The following is a 13893-nucleotide window of genomic DNA, read 5'->3' as shown; positions in this document are numbered from 1 at the left end:
CCTTGAGTTGAAAACTTTGCATAATTTGCGATTTGATTTGAAAAATGCAATGCAAGTGAGAATAGTGAGCCCATGCACTTTGCTCTTGAAGGACCGGTCCTTTCCAGAACCCACATGGTTGCTCGCCGTCATCTGTAACTATAGTTCCAGGGGATCTGCTGGTCCATCTTCCACTGGCATCAAGCATACACATGGTGTACATACATACATGCAGGCAAAACACATATTAAATAAAACTAACACACACACACACACACATACACACTACTCCAAAACAAGACTGGTAATAAATGCGCTTAATAGCTGAACCATCTCTCTAGCCCCATTTTTATTTTTTGTTTGCTTGCTTTTTTTACTCTCCGAGACTGTTACTAGCTATGCAACCCAGCTGGCCTCAAACTAACAGCAATCTTCCTGCCCTGAGTGTTTGGAGTACAGGCTTCTCCAGAAGGCTAGACGGCCCAACCCTCTTTCAACGCCTTTACAAAATGGGAGCCATAAAGACTTTCTGCCCAGCTTCTTTTCTTTCACTATCAAAGAGTAAAAAGGGTCCCACTTCACGTCCCTCTCTGCTTTGCACACTCGTTCTTGTAGGTCCTGCCACATCGAACTTCAGCGAGGGAGGAACGAATAGTATCTGCTCTCCACGTGGTCTGCCCGGACTCCGAATCTCGCAGCACCAGGCCCTCAGGAGGACTCCGTTCTCGGTGCACTTCCTAGTTCTGGCTGCTTTGCCTCCGGCGTCAGACCTGAGTTCCCAGCGCTGTAAGCTGTAGGTAGCGTGGATCTCTGCCGAAGCAGCAACTATGGGGATCTTGGAGAAAATCTCGGAGATCGAGAAGGAGATCGCTCGGACGCAGAAGAACAAGGGTGAGGGCTGGATCAGAAGGGTCTCTCTTTCTACCCTCCTCGTTTTTCTTGTCTGTAAAATGAGAGAGCAGCTGGAGCTGCTTCGGAGGCCGGAGAATCGCCAGAAAAGTGCCCAAGCGTGCAAGCGGGCCCATGCCGCGGTATGGTTTTAGGTTCTTGACAGTTCTGATCAGTGCTGGACTCGGTGATCAAGTAGGGATATCTCAGCGCACACACTAAGCCTGTGACCCAGAAAGGCAATGCCGGGAATTTTGCCCTAGGCTTCTAGCTGCTGGGCCTTCCTGCTGAGAAGGGCAAGAAGACCTCTCACAAAGCAGCTTGCCCCGGTAGACCTACAGGCGGCCCCAACGCAGTGTGGAGGAAATAGGGACCAGAGAGTTTGTCCACTACGTACTTGCTATGAAACCTTGTAAAGTCATGTCATCTTTTGGAGACCCGATGTCCTCATCTGTAGATGGGAATAACTCCTGCTCTCTTGTAATTCACATGTGCAAAACCCTTGCCTCAGAGTGAGCCCTTACTATTTAAAGTAAACCTTCCCAAATATACAGCATTAAGGAAGCATCAAATCTGAACCTCAAACTGGGAGGGTTGGAGGTCAGTAAAGAGAGGAGGTGGGATTGCCAGGCAGTGTTCTCGGGTGCTTTTCTGAGTCTTGCAGACATATGGTAAAGGAGTTAGTGATGCTATCATTCCTATTTTGCCGATAATAAACTGATGCACAAGGCTAAGTGACTTTTCTAGCCAGTAATGGCAGAGTGGAATTGAGACTGAGGCAACACCAGGTTCATAGGTCCCGAGGCAAGGACAAGGTCAGTTTGTTCAATTCTGTAATATATTGAGAGCAATAGATGGTCATAGAAGGGTGGAAGAGGGCGGGAAGGACAGGTGAGATCTTGATTCTCAGCCTCAGCCATATCCCCTTTATCCTGAGGGTTTTGTAGCCCCTGAAATAGAATTCCTTCTCAATAATGTGACCCATTTCCCCCCAGAATTTGAAAACAGTTTGGTACTCCTAATACTCTAAAGGAGGAAGAAAAGGCAAGCCATTTATAGTGAAAAAAATATGTTTTTCCCTTCGTGAATGCTGTCAGGGTGCAGGAAGTCAGAACAAAGCACAGGATACCCATACCTTTGCTTCGGTGTCCAGAGAAGGACACTCTAATACAGGAAAGCTGTATGGTTTCCTGGATTCTCTCAGAAGTGCAGCTCAGCATGGTGAATTTGTGTGTGCCACAGTGTCCCCTTCCTGCACACAGTGGTGCATCCATGGAATTCTAGCACCACAGACAACGCCTTGTGTCCCTAGGTAAGCAGGGCAGGTCTGAGGCCTTCAGTCCTCACCGAGGTTGTCTCTGGACATCTTTGGGATGTGTGACCAGTCATGAAGGACCCAGGAACTTCCTGACTATTCACAATTGGCTCATATGCTTTAGGGCAGCTGCCAGTAAAGACTAAAGCATCAGAGTGAGCAGAAAACAGCCTCATCATCTCTTTTTTGCCCCAGGTACCGTTAGTGCTGCCCCCCCCCCATCTTTACCCACTGTCATGAGTGCTCAGGTCCCAGTGAGAGATTAAGGTGCAAAAGGGGCCTTTGAAGCAGAGGGTGGCTCATCTGATCTCCTTCAGGTGACTGTTGTCTGGTCTTGATATTCTCAGTTAGCACGTGGCCCCGTGTGGGTCCACATCCGACCCGTCAGACGGTGACCCTGACTCTTACTTCTGTCCTGCTTTACATCCTCCAGCCACCGAGTACCACCTGGGCCTGCTGAAAGCAAAACTGGCCAAGTATCGGGCCCAGCTCCTGGAACCATCCAAATCAGCCTCATCTAAAGGAGAGGGCTTTGATGTCATGAAGTCAGGTGACGCCCGAGTGGCACTGATTGGCTTTCCCTCTGTGGGTAAGGTCAGTGATGGTCCACATGGACCTTGGGGAGAACAGTAGAGGTCACCTACCTACATGGCCATCCTCCCCTCCCCTCACTGTCACCCTGACTTACAGGCCCCTCTTCTTGCTCCTTAGCAGGAATAGGTGACCTTCCAACTCAGCCAATGACATAAATGACAGTGATGGAGTCACTGTGGGGTTTTCTAGAAAGTTCCTTCTGGAAAGTGGTTTAATTTAATGTAGTGTCCATATTGACTTACATTTTATGTGGGAGTAAGATGAAATAAGCACCATTGCTGGAGTAAATAAGGTTTTAATACATTTTAAGATTTATTGGAGGTGGGAGAGGGCACGTGCCACCTTGGAGGTCAGGAGACAGGGTCCTTAGGGTAGAACTGTCAGGCTTGGTGGCAGATACTCTTTAATCTGTTGCCCTGTTTCACCAGCCAATATGTTTTTAATACTAGAATGATCTTGGACTTTTTGTTACAAAGAGTTCCCACAGTCTATACAGCAGTTTTCTTTATTGGTAACTTTGTTACATAAGGACAGCACCCTTGTTACAACTCATGTATTGATGTCAAGCTGCTGTCATTGTGTGCAGACTTTGATTCAGAGCTGCTGATTTCTCCCTACCAACCTGGATTCCCCCATCTCATTCACTTGTCATATCTCCCTAACTCTAGGCAGCTTCAGCATGCTTTGATTTTGACTCTTTGTTTCCATGTTGTTTTGAGACAGGGTCTTACTATGTAGCTCTGCCTGACCTGGAACTAGCTCTTGTAGACCAGGCTGGCCTCCAGCTCACGGAGATCCGCTTGCCTTTGCTGCCTGAGTGCTGGAATTAAAGTTGTGCCTACTGTATCTGGTCCTGATTTTTAGTTTTGTCTTATACATGTTGATGTGTGCATAGGTACATGTGCATGAGGGTGTTTGTGCACATATATATGTGTGTACCTGTGGAGGTTAGGACAACATCAGGTGTCATTTCTTGGGTTTTCCACCATGTTTTTTAAGACAGAATCTTTCACTAGCCTGGATCTTGCCAGGTTTGCTAGGCTTCCTGACCCAACCCCAGGGATTCCCTCACCTCCATCCCCTACCCAGCCACTAGTGCCGAGATTATAAGACCACACCTGGCTTCTTTACATGGTTGCTGGGGATCGTATTCAGGTTTGCCTTGCTATACTGATTCAGCTAATTCCCTGGTCCTTTTTTTTTTTTTTAAATCCCCTTCAGTGCTGGAGATAGCAGCCACCTGCCACTGAGCCATAGCCTCAGCCCAATTTGATGTTCTTGACATTTGGGTGAAGTGCTGCTTAGGTGTTTTGTATGAAGTCCTAGCTTTTAGACTATTTGCCTGCTTCAGCATGCTCCCACAGTTGTGTTCCTCCAGCCCAGACTGGCTCTGGGGCCTGTCTGCTCTGATCAACTTCCCACCCTAGCCTAGGAGCTGCCATTTCTCCAAGGACGCCTTCTTCCTTTTTTGGGAGAATTGTTTTGCAGAAACCAAGACCAAGGTGCTGACTTACCTTTTAGCAGGACTACAGGTATACAGATGATAGAGCCAAGCAAAGATGGACGCAGGAGGCTGCTCAGAACCAGGCCTGCAAGCTCAGTCCGGGTCTGCACCAGGGGCTGGGGCAGCTCCCGAATCCATCACAAAGCAGTCCACCAAGGAAGGGGCTAAGCAACAGCCACTTCAGCGCTTGCTATGGCATGATTTGTTTTGTTTTCCCCCTCTGTAATTAGTGTGCCTATGAAAGAAAGCCATGTCTCTAGTGAGTCCTGTGGCAGATACCACCTGCTTTGCAGGGTGACCCATCTGATCTAGGACCCAGGAATGTACCCAAAGTTAGCCTCTAGCATCATTGTTGGGTATGGCGGCAGCCACTACTGTCAGAACCAGCTTCTCTGCCCACATGAAACTCCCATCACACGGCCAGAGCAGCAGCAAGCTCAGAATCCTGGCTTCAGTAGGGCAGTAGGACCAGAGAAAGGCTGCTGGTACAGGAGGGGAAATCTTAGGAACCAGGCCCCTCACCTGAGACAGGTGTGAGGCTTCCAAAGAGCGTGGATTCCTGTGCCAGTCCACTTTTGTAGTCTAGAGACCACGCCCTCCTCTGACAGGCACTCTCTGCACTCAGGGCCCCAGGCTAAGGTCAAGGAGGCTTTCTCTGTCTGCCCAGGCAGCCCCTTGCTCCATAGGAACTTGCCTAGGAGTCTGAGTCAAAATTCATTAGGGCAGTAGCCTTCTCTCTCTCCTAGTCCACCTTCTTGAGTCTGATGACTTCTACAGCCAGCGAAGCTGCATCGTACGAGTTCACCACCCTGACGTGCATCCCTGGAGTCATCGAAGTAAGTGGAGTGTGCTGGACCCCACCCAAAAGAGGTGTGCTGTGTTTACACTTGTGACGTGCTCACTGTGTGAGCGCCTGAGAGAGGTGCCCCATGTGGGGACGCCCTGCAGTACTGGCCCCTCTTGGGACCTGAGAAGTGCCTGGCTGGCCTAGAGCTCCAGCTTGTCCCAGTAGATCTGGCCCATCTATGGCAGCTCTATCTGGTGCCCTTCTGTTCTCTGCCCCCTACACATCCGGTTCGGATCCCTGATTGCTGACTTTGTGGTTCTTTACACCCCTGTAAAGTTTCAGCCTTCAGGCCGTGCTTGCCTGGGTAGCAGGTATTGGAGCCTGTGGCTCCACATGATTTATCAATTACTCAGCAATGTGCTCAGTGGGCCTTTCCAGGCAGCTGCAGCTCTTAGGTGGTGGTCTACACCAGGCTGAGGTGATGAGACCCAAACTTTTCCCCAGTTGGTACCAGCCTGGGCCTATTGTAGGTGCCTAGGCCCAGGCAGGCTCCTGACCGCAGTGGCCCAGCCCTGCCTCACCCTTCTCTTCTGCTTCCTAGTACAAAGGTGCCAACATCCAGCTCTTGGACCTTCCTGGAATCATTGAAGGAGCAGCACAAGGTGGGAGCAGGGCAGGCAGGTGGGGGGCGGGTTGGAGCGATTGGAGCTTTGTCACTGAGTGTTGAAATGGAGGGGGTGTCATGGAGATCACATTTGGATCTCTAGTCCTGGGACCCTTACTTTCCAGACAGGACAGACTGCAGTTCAGATGCTGGTGCCATATTCACTTTATGGTCTTGGTCCAGTGGTTGAATATATGTAAGCTACGCCATGGTCTCCTAATCTTTAAAATGGTCATAGAGGTACGGGATTCACAGCTATGTGAAGGAGCAAATGCAATAGTGTTCATGAAACCTGGCTGGGCAGGAAGGGGAGAAAGGTCATTATCACCCTGTCATTCCACTTAAGGTGGTAACTTCTAGAACCAATCTTAGCTGGGCTAAGGTGGTACATACCTGTATTCCTAGAACTCAGGAGGCTGAGGCAGAAAGATCATGAGTTCAAGACCAGCTTAGGCTATGTAAGTGAACCCTGTCTCAAAGAATATGAATAAATAAAGCCAGTCTCCATGAGTTAACAGCTCATAGATTCTCCCCAAGTGCCAGGAAAATCATAGCACAGGGTGGACTCTAACAGGAACGATGAGGGTATTTGAGGAACTGGAGTCTAAGGTATTTCAGGCTGCACAGTCACAATGCCTCACCTCTTACTGAAGCACATCCTTCCCTCTATCTGTCCAGGGCGAGGCCGTGGCCGGCAGGTGATTGCTGTAGCACGCACAGCCGATGTTGTCGTCATGATGCTGGATGCCACCAAGGGAGATGTACAGAGGTCTGTGCAACAGGGCAGGGGAACCCACAGGGCCAGTGATGGTCCCATGTGTCTCTGGCTCAGGGGATCTGTATCTAACCTAGCACCACCAGACCTAGGTGTCCTCTCCTCTAGGTGTTGTCCAGCTAGGATTGGAGATCTTAGGCTCGGATACAAGGGACACAGCCTAACCTTGGTTATTGCCCACCCTACTGTCAGAGGCACACCAGCCTACCCCTAGCAGTAGGCCCCTGAGAGCTCCTCACCCTCTTCCATGCTCCCACGAAGGCATGGTCTAGCCTCTGCTTTAGAAGCTTCACTATAACTTTGGGCTGTTGGGTTGCTAGGAAAGGGGCTAGGGGAGGGAGCTGGCTTCATTCTGTGCAAGCAGTGCTGCCTGGGCCGTGGGGAAGCCATATGGCTTTCTTGGGAACAGCCTTTGAAAGCTCGAACTTTGCCTAGGTCCCTGCTGGAGAAGGAGCTGGAGTCTGTGGGTATTCGTCTGAACAAGCACAAGCCTAACATCTACTTCAAGGTATGCCCATACTAGCCAGGGCCCTCAGCAAGGGATGGCGGCTGGTGCTGCTGCCCCTTCATCAGCAGCTTTCCCTGCCCCTCTCTTGTTCAGCCCAAGAAAGGTGGCGGCATCTCATTTAACTCCACGGTCACGCTGACACAGTGCTCGGAGAAGCTGGTGCAGCTCATCCTGCATGAGTACAGTATCCTTGGCAGCTGCTTTCCTGGCTCTTCGTGGATGGCCAGATGGCCAGGTGGCATCTGAAGGAAGACAAGACGTTCTGGGAAACTGTCCTGAGAACTGGGGCTCTCTGGGTTGGAGAAGGAGCAGGAGCTCTGCATGTACCTGTTAGCGGGTGCCAGAGCATGGGCCAAGGTTCCAGAGGCAAGAGATACCAGGAAGTCAGACCAAGCCGGTGCCGGATGGCACCACCATCTTCCCCTTGGTGCTCCAGGACAGTAGCCTGGGCTTCAGGAGCAATTCCACTGCCTGACAGCCAAAGCTGAAGTCATCTTTTAATTTGTTTTTCATATTTTGTGGTTTTGAGAATAGAAATGAGAGCTTTGAACAAAAGCAGATTGTGACCAATTCTCTATGGTCACTACATTTTATTGCTTGGTTCCTCACTAAAAGATACATGGGGACTCCAATACACAGCTTGTCCTTAATCTGAGCTACTCAGAGATCTTCAATGCTGAAGTACTCTTCCGAGAAGACTGCTCTCCAGATGAATTCATTGATGTGATCGTGGGCAACCGAGTGTATATGCCCTGCCTTTATGTAAGTGGTGTGGCGGCCCAGGCTGCCTGTGAGGAAGGGGCACCCTGACCCAAGCCACGTGACTTTTCCTCTGAGTGCATCTCTTGCATTGCAGTGACCCAGATAACTGCCTCCCGCTATTCCCACCCATCTCAGTAGTCTGCTGAGAGGAACTGAGGGCTGGAGTTCTCCCTAGCCCACCTCCGCTGCCTCAGTGACCTGCTGGAGTCTTAGAGGCATGAAGAGTTTGGAACCAGGGTTCCAGCCCACCTAGCCCTTCCTTTTAGGGGGTCTCCTCTAGCCAGAAGCATTGAAGGGAGTAGGCCCATGGGCAGGTGTAACATTTGAGGCCATGTTCCTGGCCTGACTCCAACTATCCAATCTCAGGTGTACAACAAAATCGACCAGATCTCCATGGAAGAAGTAGATCGTCTAGCCCGAAAGCCCAACAGTGTCGTTATCAGGTAAGAGTGTGGCTTCCTGCCCCATGTTCTTCTTGCTGAGTGTTGATTGCTTGTTTGTCTATCTTGAAACAGTCTCTCTGTATAGCCCTGGCTGTCCTGGGGCTCGTTGTGTAGACCAGACTGACCTTAGACTCTCAGAGATCTTCCTGCCTCTGCCTCCCTAGTACAGGGATTACAGGCATGTGCCACCATGTCCCTTCTTTCTGAGAGTTCTCACCACTGGAGATAGGCCTGCTGGCTGGCCACCTCAGCTCGGAAAAGAGCTAGACCTCTAGCTCGTGTGAGTTCACATAACCTAGCATCTCCTCCCAAAGGAAAGTTTGAAGCCTAGGAGTTGCAGGAAGGGTGACTCTGGCTAGCAGTCACTGGCTCCTTTCCCAGTGCCACCCTGCTGGGAGCTCCTTCTCAGGGGATTTACATTAAGTCCTCTGCTTCTTTGCCTTCTTCGATCAAACCAAGTGTTCTGACGAGTAGGTGACAGCTGAGGGTTGCCTCCTAGACTCTGCAGCTCCTGCAAAGGGGAGCATCCCTCCTCTGCTTCCTGCCTAGGACATACTCATCCTCGGTATGGGAGATGGACACCTCTCCCTGCTTGTACTTAGCACAGCACTCAGGGTCACCTAGGGCTGGCTGTCCCAAAACCTGGATTCTCCCTTCTGTATTCTGAAATACCTATGGGTAGCCCTGGGCCTTAAGCAGCCTATCTGTCCTCTTTAGGGAAAAGTGAGCATGCCCACAGTCCCAATACAACAGGCCTCTGTCCCTATAACAGATTCCATAGATTCCCTATAACACATAACCAGGCTGAGCCACAGGGGGATGCTAAGTTCTGTTCGTCATGATGCTGGGTAACCAGAGGCACAGCTGCCATCATAACATTCTGCTTGTGTCTAGTGATGATGGCAGGGCCACACTGGCCTTGGTAGTACTCACCAACAGTAGAGACTGTAGCCTCTGAGCCTCAGGGCCCTACCTGCCTGACACTACCTTCCCTGCAGCTGCGGTATGAAGTTGAACCTGGACTACCTGCTGGAGATGCTTTGGGAGTACCTGGCCCTCACCTGCATTTACACCAAGAAGAGAGGGCGTAAGTTGAGAACAACAGCTCAGAAATGGCTGAACCTCCCCCAGCTTTCCCAGGGCTATCAGCCTGCTGTGCCACCCAGAGGTCCTCGTGCCAGTTTGTTAGAGCAGAGGAGCTTGGCCTAAGCCCATGTGGCAGAGATGCTAGCTGTGGGTTAGCTGATCCAGAAGCTGCACCAGGGCGCCACTGGCCACGGCATTCTTGTTCTCTTGCTTTCCCTCCAGTAGCAGGCCCATTGTTAGGTCCCTTCCTCTGTCTTCATCCCGTGTGTTCACATAGCCCAGGTTACCTTGAGCAGTTTGTGGTAACCCTGCCCTTGTAAGCTGGGAAGAGCTATAGCTTCCCACCTAGGCGTCAGCATCCACCCACTCCCTGCCCGTTCACCCATTCCGCCTATCCAGCAACTCCTCTCTGGGTTCTGGTGAGGGATAGAGTGACATAGCACAAGGTTCCATGCTGAGTGTATGCCAGATACCAAGCAGCAAAGCTAGGAGAAGATCTCTGTAGCCAGTGCCCCATTGGAAAGGAAGCCCAATCCAGCACAGGCAAAGACTGGTTGACATGCCTCCATCTCCCTACAGAGAGACCAGACTTCACAGATGCCATCATTCTCCGGAAAGGGGCCTCTGTTGAACACGTGGTAAGTTGAAGCCTACTTGAATGGACAGAATAATGAGCTCTCCGAGCTGTTTCTTCCAGCCAGGGTAGGGGGAGATGAGGTAAGGCAGACTAGCCTTGCCTTACCTGGTTATTGAACACTGAGATAGGTTCCTCCAGTGAGATGAGCTGTGGAGGTGGGGGGGGTCTCATTTCCTGTCCTGTATGTAGGGTAACAACTGCAGGGTGGCTTAGATAACATTGAATAAGGCTCAGCTAGCCACCTAGCACTAAGAAGGTGCCATTGTCTCTGCGTCCAATGCTCCAGGGTGTTTTGGTTGTCGTGGAGAGCTGTCACCCTTTACCCGTGCAGTTATAGTCCAGTTTCTCCCGTGCATATGGAGCTAAGCCTGGAGAAGGCCCTTCAACCAGTCTTTTCCTCCCATTTGGTAGGAGAGCCATTGCTCAGAGTTGCCACTACCTGTGGCCATTGTATGTCCCCAAGGACTCCTGGGACCTAGCTATTCTGCCTTGTTCCTCAACTGCCCGAGCCCGGGGTGACTGACTGCTCCCTATCCTAGCATGGACTCATTGAACATTAGCACCAAAGGTGGTAGCCATTAGCTTAGTAGATGTCAGACTCTGGCCCCAGAGCTCAGCAGCTGGGTGTGGGTCATGGGCTGTGGAATGCTCACCTGTAGTTCAGGAAGAAGTTTGGAGGGCATGAACTGAGATGCCCTGGAGTCTGAACACAGACTTGAAGGAGCATCCTAGGCAGAGGATTCTGGGTTTAGGTGCCTTGCCCTGTTGGAATTGCTGCCTGACACACCCACCCTACATAGCTTCAGCCACACAGTCATGTTCCTGAGTTCTTTTCTTAGGTTTTGTTTCTCTCCAGCCCTGTTATTTCTCAGGACCTTGTCTCTGAAGGCAGGGAAGCAGCTATTCCTGCATTCCCTCAGAACGTATTCAGTCTCATACAGTCTTCCGGAGCTGACAGGGTACCAGCCTCGTGTCACTTAGACACGCCGTCAGGCTAGTCACCTCTTCTGGGCCCACAGTCACAGGCTAAGGAGAGTTGAGAGCATTTACCCCAGGCTCTTCTGAGCTGTGGCTGTAGTGCCCCCTGCTGTGAGGGTGGCGAGCTCTAGACACAGGTCCTGGCCCTTCCGCTTTGGATCCAGCTGGTTGTCTAGAGTAGATCAGATGTTACCATATATGGTAGGAAGAACAGGCCAGCAAGAGAAGGGCGTGGTGTGTCAAATGTAAAGGGCCAGAGGCAGGAGCAAAGGTGAGGAGAAAAAGGCCAGTGGGTGGGAGAGACCTTTGACCTTTGCACAGAGCCTGGACTTTGTTCTAGGGAAATCTTCCCTGTGAGAAAGAAACCTGCTCCTACCCTGAGGCATGGATTACAGCCTGGGTGCTGGCTGAGACCAGAAGAGCCAGCCAAACCTGCAGACACTTCCAATTCTTCATCCTGTGTACCTCAGTCCCTCTTCTGGGGATGACAGACCCCTAGGGCCTTTGTGATACACCTGCTCTGGCCCTGGGGTGAGCACTGGTGGCCTTGTGTGTGTGAGGCAAGGAGCCCTGGAGCGGAAGACTCTGAGGAATGCCCTTTCCTTCTCTGATACATTTGCTCTTTGGGTGGGAGGGGGGTTTCAGACAGGGTTTCTCTGGTTTCTCTGTATAGCCCTGGCTGTCCTGGAACTCCCTCTGTAGACCAGGCTGCCGGCAAACTCAGAGGCCCTCCTGCCTCTGCCTCCTGAGTGCTGGGATTAAAGACTTGGCTATTCATTTTCTTAAAGGATTATAGGAAAGTGCCCCTCTTGTGAAAAAGGCCTCTGGTGAACCTCTGGTAAACAGGCCTGCTGCAAGTGTCCTTTCTGTCAAACGGGGAACACTGGCTGTCAGGGTTTTCTGTCATATGAGGAGAGATGGGGCTGCACTTTCAGACTGCTGGTCTGCTGGTGGCTTTTTTTTTTTTTTTTTAATGATCTGACCAAGCTGAGCTTAAAAAATGCATTTGTAGGCCAGAGCTGACCTCTAGGCCACAGTGTTCATCTCTGTCCTTGAGATAGGGAATTAGGGATTGGTTGTTTGTCTGTTACTAACAGTCACCATTCAGTCAGTTGACTTACCATATCTGTTCTTGAGGCCGGGCCTGTAAGATGTCTGAGCGCACGGGAGGGGAATGACACTGCATAGTCCAGAGTCGTCTCCCCTGTGCTCCACCGTGGCCTCGCCATGGCAACCGGGGGTCTATAATCGGGGCCCTTGCCAGCTGCCCCTCAGGGTCTTCCTGTGGCCTTCATCCCACCCAGGAGCAATGAGGGATTAGGCTGGGCTCTGAGGAACGGACACGGAATACAAGATGCTGTAGGCCAGCTGGAGTCAGGAGGCTTGAAAGCCAGTGACCAAGCAGTTAGGACTCAAAGCGTCGGTGGGTGTTCTGAAAGCCTGCATGACCTTTTCTAAGGGAACATTTATCTAGTTGTCCAGGAAAGACAGGCAGAGACTACTACCTGCAGAAATGTTCCTGAGTGCCATTTCAAACCCACTTAGAGCTGGGCATGGGTGGTGGGGTGGAGAAAGGGCTCGTGCTTGTGGAGTCTGTGGTCTGCCTTTACTCATGGCCTGGGCTGTCAAAGCACCTCACCAGGGATGGTTGCTCACCACAGGCCTCAGCTTTTATGTACAGCCAAGCTCTGGCCCAGTTGCAGGGCCTCATCTCCCTGACTTTTCTGTCTCCTAGTGCCACCGCATCCATCGGTCACTGGCCAGCCAGTTCAAGTATGCCTTGGTGTGGGTGAGTCTGGGCAGCAGCTGGGTGGGAGGGTAGACCTAACAGTCCCAGGGTTAGGTTCAACACAACATCCTTGTCAACCTCCCTGCCCTTCTGCATGGGGACTCTCATGTCTGACTGTCCTATGCCATGAATAACCTGAGTTGGAAGTCGGTCTCTCCACCTCCAAGACTACGTGGGATACTTCACTGTTCAGACCCACTGAGTCTGAGCTGCAGGAGCCCCTACTTTCTCTGGCTTTCACCTCCACCCCCCACCCCCTGCTGTCTTCCTGCTTCATTGGCCATCCCGAGACTGACATATGCCCTTTGCACCCTTCCATCAGGGTACGAGCACCAAGTACAGCCCGCAGCGGGTAGGCCTGACTCACACCATGGAGCATGAGGACGTCATCCAGATTGTGAAGAAGTAGTCACTCCACCAGCCTGCTGGCTTGGCTCCTGGGGACTCGGAGCCCCTGGTACTCCCCAGGAAGGGACTCTTGAGTCAGCTGTTTCATAAGCTTCTTCAGTAAGCAGTATTGGACAGGCAAGGCTGGGGACCAGGGCTTTGCTGAGGACATTTTCTATAAGCCTGTTCTTGTGCTAGGCTTCCTAGGGAGCCTACAGCCTGTGTCCATCTGGGCACTCAGGAGCTGTTGCCTACATCCTCCCAGCCAGACCTCAAGTGGCCCCAGGCTCAGGGTAGGCTCTCCTGGGTGCCTGGGGCTGAGACTTGTGACAGCAGCTCTAGCACTTAGCAGGCTCAGGCTGAAACCTCCCACAGGTCCTCTCAACACAGGGCTGTCCCTCGTGGAAGCCAGGGCCCAGCCAAAGTGTCCTAAAGTGCCTCCCCCTGGGAACCCCTCCCAGAGCAGCCCTGCCTGCCTGGATGGGACCTGTGAGTCTGGCTCTTTTTCCTTCTGAGCTCCTATCTCTGCCCTCCTTTCTGAAATAAAAGAATGGGATGTGATTCCTACCCAGACCAGGGCAACTTGTATTTCTGTCACTTGGCCCAGTGTGGGTGGGGCAGCAGTGAACCTGACCATGAGTGGGAAGTGGGTGTAGCTTGGGTCTGTAAAGAACTGACCTGGGCCTGGGAGACCAGGAGAAGGTAGACTCCCCAGCCCAGGAAGACTGCTCAGAGACTGTGGGTGGGTGCCCCCCATGGCTCCTCTAGAGGCCATGCTCAGCCGTCAGAGTAGATAG

General features: G+C 51.7%; 1 protein-coding gene across 1 annotated transcript; it reads left to right on the top strand.

Annotated features, from left to right (window-relative positions):
- Positions 1-709: 709 nt before the first annotated feature.
- Positions 710-13669, top strand: Drg2 (developmentally regulated GTP binding protein 2). The gene is made up of 13 exons (XM_048448111.3): positions 710-870; positions 2616-2776; positions 5027-5116; positions 5669-5729; positions 6410-6500; positions 6942-7014; positions 7108-7198; positions 7679-7776; positions 8143-8219; positions 9218-9306; positions 9885-9943; positions 12656-12709; positions 13032-13669. The coding sequence occupies exons 1-13, from the start codon at positions 807-809 to the stop codon at positions 13116-13118; spliced, it is 1095 nt and encodes a 364-aa protein (XP_048304068.1). The 5' UTR covers positions 710-806; the 3' UTR covers positions 13119-13669.
- The last annotated feature ends 224 nt before the right edge of the window (positions 13670-13893 follow it).

This window comes from Myodes glareolus, chromosome 9 (genome assembly GCF_982192425.1).
Source record: "Myodes glareolus chromosome 9, mMyoGla1.1, whole genome shotgun sequence".
NCBI lineage: Eukaryota > Metazoa > Chordata > Mammalia > Rodentia > Cricetidae > Myodes > Myodes glareolus.
Note: the sequence above shows the minus strand (reverse complement) of the source record. Positions and strands in the feature narration are given on the sequence as shown.